General features: G+C 47.6%; 1 protein-coding gene across 2 annotated transcripts; it reads right to left on the reverse strand.

Moving 5' to 3' along the window:
- Positions 1-1,781: 1,781 nt before the first annotated feature.
- On the reverse strand, positions 1,782-6,335 carry LOC137767662 (mannose-binding protein A-like). 2 transcript variants are annotated; one of them, XM_068548891.1, is made up of 5 exons: positions 6,185-6,335; positions 4,346-4,538; positions 3,808-3,924; positions 2,874-2,948; positions 1,782-2,232 (listed from the first exon to the last, which is right to left on the reverse strand). In XM_068548891.1, exons 2-5 carry the CDS (start codon positions 4,527-4,529, stop codon positions 1,859-1,861), a joined length of 750 nt encoding a protein of 249 aa, XP_068404992.1. In that variant the 5' UTR covers positions 4,530-4,538; positions 6,185-6,335; the 3' UTR covers positions 1,782-1,858. The 2 variants fall into 2 exon arrangements, with proteins under 2 accessions (XP_068404992.1, XP_068404991.1); XM_068548890.1 differs by lacking the exon at positions 6,185-6,335 and adding an exon at positions 5,308-5,361.
- Between the last annotated feature and the right edge of the window lie 904 nt (positions 6,336-7,239).

Consider the following 7,239-nt stretch of genomic DNA (forward strand, 5'->3'; position numbering starts at 1 on the left):
TGACCTTTATGCACAGTATAAACAAAGGAGACAATCATCTCAGGGTAGACATGGTCCCCGCCCCCCCCTTACATAAAATAGAAAGAATTATATAATGGTTACCTGTCCATTTTCTCATTTTTGTCTTGGCAATGAGAAAATTCAGGTGGAATTTTCATGCTTGGTTATGATAATTCTCTTGTTCTGGGTTGTCTTACATGTATCTTCTTTCCTTCTAAAAACTTTCTGGTCTTTCCTTTTTCCATTTGCCATAACCTATGTTACCTAGGTTTCATATGTGCCTCGAAATTTTAGGCAGTTTCCCATTCCTTTGGCAAGCAGTCTGGATTTGAAGTGCAAATAGTGAATTGTTCTGTACGTCACAAAAGCACCCTTCTCACTGCCCCCAAGTGCAGTGCCTGAAGAAAAGCTTCATGAGGTTGAAAATTCAGTGATGTGACAGTCTAGGTGGGCCAGAGGCTGAACACACAGGTGCTGTCTCCCTCACCCTGCCAGCCCCAATGTCTTCAGCACATCCCACACCTACCCCGATAGCCTCACAGAAGAAGCACACCTCAGAGAGAACTCTACCCTATAATATTCAATTCGCAGTATCCCACCCACTCGTCCATTTGGTAATTCTTTGGGGCACCCATGCAACAAATACTCATCAAGCACTTACCAAGTGCGAGGCGCTCCCTCTGGTAGTTTGGATACAAAGAAAAATAAAATGGAAAACTAATTTAACAAAGATATTTCATTAAGTTAAAATGGCCCTTAGCCCATTCATGAAATATTTTCAACCTCATTTTGTGATTGGCATACAGCTGGAACCGGAATTCACTCTCGTCCCCCAGTTTGCTGCCTGGGTTCCATATAATCCCAGCTCCATCCACCCTGAGATTGCTCAAGAACATCCACAGTCATGAGCTTGATTGTGGGCCGAGATGGTGTCAGAACTCTGCTCAGAGGGAGGTTTTATTTGCTCACTGGATGGGGCTGCATAATTTGCCCCCTAGTGTGTGAAATGCAGCTTTAGGGAGATTTTCCCTCTCGTCTCTATGAATAGTGGACCCATTGACCTATAATGGGATGAGGATGTCACAGAAGAAAGGGGATGTTGAACATGGAGGCATTAAGACGGATGATGCCCTGTAAGGAAGGACCCAGCCTGCCTGACCATTTGCTTCCTCCCGCGATACTGGCATATGCCACAATATCAAAACAGTCTCCTAAAAGTATGCGGGAAGGGAAGGCTGCCCTTTGTTCTCAAGATCACCCTAGTGACAATAGCGAGGCCACAGCCACTTGGGCAAGTGAGGGGATTCCTAGGACTATTCACTGTTACCCGTGTAGGACATTGCCAAGTGTTACAGTTTTAGGGTATAGCTCATGAACAACTAAAAACAACACTCATGTCGTAGACACGGCTGGGCTAGCCATGGGAAGGAGACTTTGGCACCAGGCAGTGGCAACTTGGAAAAATGGGAATTGGATCTCTTGGAAGCTGAGACACTGCCTGCTCGGACACAGATGTGGTCCGCCATTGATCCATCTGCTGGGCTGCAGTGTCCTCACTAAAAAAAGGAGAGGGTTTGAAGGTGCTTTTTCTGAGATTGACTCTGACCCAATGCTGTGCTCTTTGGCAGGACAGAAGGTGTCCTTTGCCATGGACTGGACTGGACCAGAAACCCTCATGCCCCACGGTCAGTCTCTTTTCACTTCATCCTCCCACAATCAAATATGTCCCCTTGCTTTTCTCCCATCCCCATGAAGGAATGAATCAACACTGGACACGGGGAAACTGGCACTGAATTCTCTTTCAGAGCAGCAGGGACCTCAGCAGGGAGCCAAGGAGGGGGTGGAGGAACCTGCCTCTTCAGGCTGGGAATTCACAGATGGCCAAGAAGGAGGAAGAGCAGGAGATGTCATTCCAGAGCCCGTCTCTTAGGAGGAGGACACAGTCCTCCCCTGAGCCATGGTTATTCGGCTCACCCTTCTTCCAGTTGCTGTAGCCCATCCTCCCTCCTGTTACATACATAAACTGGCCTTCGGTCACCTCATCTGTGATGCCCAGGAAAGCTATGTCAGGGGCCATGTCCTGGATGGCTTTGTTCTCCTCAGCATTCTTGGGGGTGGCCACGGTGGCCCCAAGCTCAGCGCACAGAGCCTTCACTTTGGAAAAAGGCATCTTTTCACCATTGGTCACGTAGAGCATCTTTCCAGACTTTTTACCCAAGGAGAAGCTTTGCACTGAAATCACAAAATGTAGGTGAGGTTGACTTGGCTTCAAGCCCAGCCTAGGACAGCAGATGAAAAAGCCCTTCTCTGGGAACTTGGGAGTCTGGGGTTGAGCCCCATTCTCTACCACCTCTGGTGAGATCCTAGTAAGAAGGTGGAAGGCAAGTCCCTGGCAGCAAGCCGGGGCTCTCCTGGCATATCCCATCCTTAGGACGAATATCTGTTGAAAACTGTCCCAGTACAGGTAGACCTAGGGAAACATGCTTGAGCCCCACTGCCAGACGTGGGCACCAGGATGAGAAAGAGTCGTGGACCGCCATCTGAGGCCCGTGGGTGCTAAGGAAGGAGCAAAGATTCCAGAGTCAGCAGACCTCCACGCCATCCTCCCTCCCACTTCCTAACTCTATGCTGTTGAATGAATTATCTAGACTTCCTGGACCTATTTTTTTCTCACCTGTAAATAAAATGGGTGTAATACCCACAAATAGGGATGGCAAGAGGATTGAATAAAACCGCATTATGAGAAAATTCCAACCTAGTATACAATAAGTCGTCATAAGTGTAAGTTCTTTTCCACCGTCCCCCCAAAACGTAGAGCACTCTGGAGAAAAAGTTAGAGTCAAGACCACATTGGGGACAGAAAAAAAGCTTACACTTTTTGATGTGATCCAGTTGTGATTTCAGGCTCCTTATCTGTCCCTCTAAGTTAGCCAGCTTAGCCTCGGCAACTATAAAGCAATAGGGAGAGGATATTTATTTAGAAGAAGACCCTCAGTTGGAGAGCAGAGTATTTTGGAAAAAAAAAATTAGCTTACTAAAAAGTATTCTTATTCCAGAAAAATAAGAAAACAAAAAGAAGAAAAAAGAAAAAAACTGTATTCCTGCCTTCTCAGATATACTTAGTAACTATTGTAAACTATAACTCTGGAAATAATAATAATACCATAAACTATAGCTCTGGATCCTTTTCTTCATATACTGCTTAAATATTGCAATATTATAATTATTTATAAGAAAAGGCCCAGCTAATTATTCTCCTTTTTGAAAATTTTTCTTAATCATATTTTCATTTCCTATTCTAGGCAAACTCTTTAATACGTTTATTATTTTGATAGGCCAGTGGACAAATATAAGAGGTCATCATTTTGGTTTTGTTGTTACTGAATTTATTTTACTCTGAACTAAGTTGCTGTGATGTTCCCCATTATCCAGGGGTCCTATGAGGCCAACACTTTTCATGCCACTCTTGTGACAACAGACATGATCCAACAGCAGAGAGGACCAATTTCCTCCCTTGCAGCCTGGAACCACGCGCTGGACTGTTGCAGCTGAAGTAGGGCCAGGGCACATGTCCTACAGAGGTCTGCTGAGGGAGAGGCGGGCAGGGTTCGGAAGTCTATACCCGGGCACCAGTGGGAATCCCCTTGGGCCCCAAGGAGCTGAGAGGAATGAGGGTGCTGGGTCAGGAAGCAGAGCTGAGCATCTTCCAGTAGGGCAGCAGGAGACGGGGCACCTCCCACCTGGCCCTGGAGTTCCCAGGTCCTGGGTCCCCTCAGCCCACATCACTCGCTGGGGTGAGCTCCTTACCTGAACTGTCTCCACGATCTCCTTTGTGGCCCTTTGGTCCTGGAAGCCCAGGTTTCCCTATGTTTCCTTGAGGCCCCATTTTCCCTGGAGGGCCCTGCAAGCCTCTGAGCCCTTGCCCTGTTGGAAGAGGAAGGAAATGTGACCCAGTGTCTGTCGCTCATTCTCTTTCTCCAAAAGCTCAATATTTGATTGACCCCAAGAAACCACCACTCAGCTAGTGGTGATCCAAAGAAGAAAGATCCTCCTGCATCTCAGGGGATGGCCTGTCCTAAGGGCCAGCTCCCTGAGCAGAAAAGACACCCCTTCTCTAAGGACAACCACACATCACCAATTCCTGGGTGGTAATGAGGGATCCTGGAGAGCCAGAGAAGCATCTTTATTTTGGAGAGAATGCCCTTTTACAGGAATTTTTCTCAGTGAATCATCACCTACCATAATGAAAGGTGAGCCTCCTCATGTCTCTGTGCTAGATCCCTTAGAGAGAAAACTCTCCCATTGGGGTAAAAGATTTAAGAAGTCGGAGCGGCCTGTCCTATACCTGGCTCTCCCTTTTCTCCCTTGGGTCCATCTCGCCCATCTCTGCCTGGGGTGCCGTTGGTGACCGGGATGCCACAGGTCACCACTGAACAGGTCTTCTGGGCATCCTCACAGGCTTTTGTTTCTGAGCAGGATGCTGTCACCACACACAGAAGGAGGACAGGAAGTGACAAAAACAGGAACATGGTCCTTACCTTAGAGTGGAGAAAGTCAAAGAAAATAATTCCATCTCATTTGGTTTAGTCAACATTTGCTACCATCTCTGATGTGTTGGACCCTGTGCTCAGGGCAGCTGACACAGAGGGGGATATCACAACTCTTGGCCCTGAGTTACTTCCAGGCTACTAGGAAAACTACTACTAGCACAAGCAAAATGCATTAGAGTTAGATCAGTGCTAAAACAAATATAGATGCAAGAGTAATATAATAGCGGCCCACTTTCCCTGGGGCTCTCATGCCCTGTGGGCCCAAGGCTTAGTTGGTTAGGCAGCCCTAAGCACAAAAGCCCACAGGGTCTACAAATGACACACAAGCCCTGTTCCTGATGGCCCGGCAAAGAGGGCTCATATCTTGCATGACCTTTGGCTGCTCTCTTCTCAACTCCCTTTCTTGAGGGCCTAAGTAGCCTAAATTTCCCTCTTCTTCTCCTTCCTTATGGACGCTAAAGGTAGACTCAAACTATAGCGTGTGACCCATTGCTTGGCGGGACCTGTTTTACAACATCCACTGTCTCATGTCACATAAAAATCTCTGTTTTACACCTCAGGGCCCCAACCACCCCCAGAACCACAGCTGTTTCCCCAACAGCCTGTCAATCATCCTGTTTAATAAAGCCTCTACTTTGTGACAGGCACTTGCTGGGACTCAGGACCCAGAGTACCCTGAGGTATGGAAACTTATTCTGACCCTGAGAATGGAACCTTCTTTGGTCATTGATCCTGGCCAGTTGACACTTAGATTTACCTCCTTCCCTTGGTTTGAGATTTTCCACTGAGAGGCCATTTTTCCAGCCAGAACCCAGGCTCCTAAAATTTCTGTTCACCCTGGGCCCAGCAGGGTCAGCTCATACTTCTCCTCCTGGCAGGATTCTCTGCATGCTTCCGAGACGCCTCTCCGGCTCTGTGCCCCCATCCAGCCATCAGATTCCCATCCAGCTTTTGCTCGAGCTGGTCCCCTTCCAGGAAGCCTCACAGCCCAGCCCCCATGGGCCTATCCCTCTGCTCCTCTCTGGCCTCTAATTCCAATGTCCCTGCCTTTGCTGCATCACTACTGCATCTGTCCTTGGCCACCCTGGCCTGTCAGCTCCCTTAACCCTTCCTTTCCTCCAGGACTCAGTGAGAAGTAGCAAGTTGGGAGGGAATTTTCTTTCTTTCCTTTTTTCTTTTTTTTTTTAGGATTTTTAATTTTTTAAATTTATTTTCTCTCTCTTTTTTGTTTTGGTTTTTTTTGTTGTTTGTTTGTTTATTTTGTTTTGGCTGTACTGTGTGGCACGTGGGATCCCAGTTCTCTGACCAGGGATGGAACCCATGTCCTCTGCCGTGCAAGCACGGATTCTTAACCACTGGACTGCCAGGGAAGTCCCGGAAGGGAATTTTCTTTATCAAATCTTCTCCACCTTCCCTCTTTCTTAACCTCCCCTGATTATGTGGGAGGCCAAAGCCAGAGCTAAACATGTTGCTGGCATACACACCCCACTTCCATTCTTCTGTTTGGCTGAAAAGACCACCTTTAGTTTGCAGATGGTAACCTGGATCCAGGAAGGGCACAAGGCCCCAGGTCAGAGAGACAGAGGCCCTCAGGGGGCCTGACAACCCCACCACAGCCCCTGCCTGGAACTCACCAGGATCAAGCCAAGTGGCCAGACTCTTGGCCGAGGCCTCCTCTTCTGTCCTCAGAAATGACTTACTAGGGGCCTCCTCAGAGCACAGAGGCTATGGCAGGGAAGCTGGTCCTCCAGCCTAGGCCTCTGGCAGATGCCTCAGCAATGTCAGCCCAAATTAGTCTGGTGACCAGGGACAGTGCTGGACTGGCCTTCAACCCCAGATTAATAAACAACCATCCTTAGAACCGCTGTATGCTGGGCAGTTCTCCAGGGCTGCTGGTGGGGTCTCCAGCTTAGCACTGGGCAGCTCTCTACTGCAACACCCCAGACTCCTCCCACTGCTCCCTCCCGTGCATCTCTCTCTACAGCTCGGCTATCTGATCCTCTAGAATCACAGATTCCCAGATCATAGACCAGAATCCCAGAGGATAGTTCTTTCCAAATATTTGTCTCTGGAAGGGACGTGCATAGACATCCTACCAAACTCATGCTCATGCATACACACATGTACATGCGCACACCTGTGTACCAGTTGTTCTGCCTAGTTCCCCCTTCCATTCATATTTAATTTACGAGGAGCAGGAGGGAAGGGGTTAAACACCTACAACACTGAGTCACCTCATTCCTCCCTTGTCATTCAGAACATTCGTCAACTGTCCTCTCTGGGCACATCGCAGGGCTAGGCACAAGGAAAGGAAGTGTTTGTAGACAACTCAAATTCAAAGCTGAACATGGGCATTTGCACTAGCTCTTCCAGCCTAGGACACTTCTCTCCATCTTTGCATAATTGCTTGTTGTCATTCAGATTTCATCTTAGATATTATTGCTGGAGAAAGGGCTTTCCCTAACCATTCTATCACAAAATTATAATTCTCTATTTTAGTTACCTGCTTATAATTCTTCTCTATGTAAAATTGTCTTATTTCTTTGGTTGCATATTTATTGACCATCCCACTCCTTTAGAACAGGAACTTCATGAGAACAGGCATCTTGCTTCCCCACCTCTAAGAGGGCCTGGAAACGGAATCAATGCTCAAACACTTGTGGAACAAAGGAATCCTCCAGCATCGTGT

The sequence above is a fragment of the Eschrichtius robustus genome, chromosome 7 (genome assembly GCF_028021215.1).
Source record: "Eschrichtius robustus isolate mEscRob2 chromosome 7, mEscRob2.pri, whole genome shotgun sequence".
Classification (NCBI taxonomy): Eukaryota; Metazoa; Chordata; class Mammalia; order Artiodactyla; family Eschrichtiidae; genus Eschrichtius; species Eschrichtius robustus.

Bases quoted from the DNA above. Each gene is read 5' to 3' on its own strand.
- LOC137767662 (XM_068548890.1), bottom strand. From the start codon at position 5,346: ATGGCCTCTCAGTGGAAAATCTCAAACCAAGGGAAGGAG. The intron at 3,925-4,345 runs GTATAGGACAGG...CTCTTCCAACAG, and splicing joins GGGAGAAAAGGGAGAGCCAG to GGCAAGGGCTCAGAGGCTTG. The intron at 2,949-3,807 runs GTAAGGAGCTCA...ATTGCTTTATAG, and splicing joins AGATCGTGGAGACAGTTCAG to TTGCCGAGGCTAAGCTGGCT.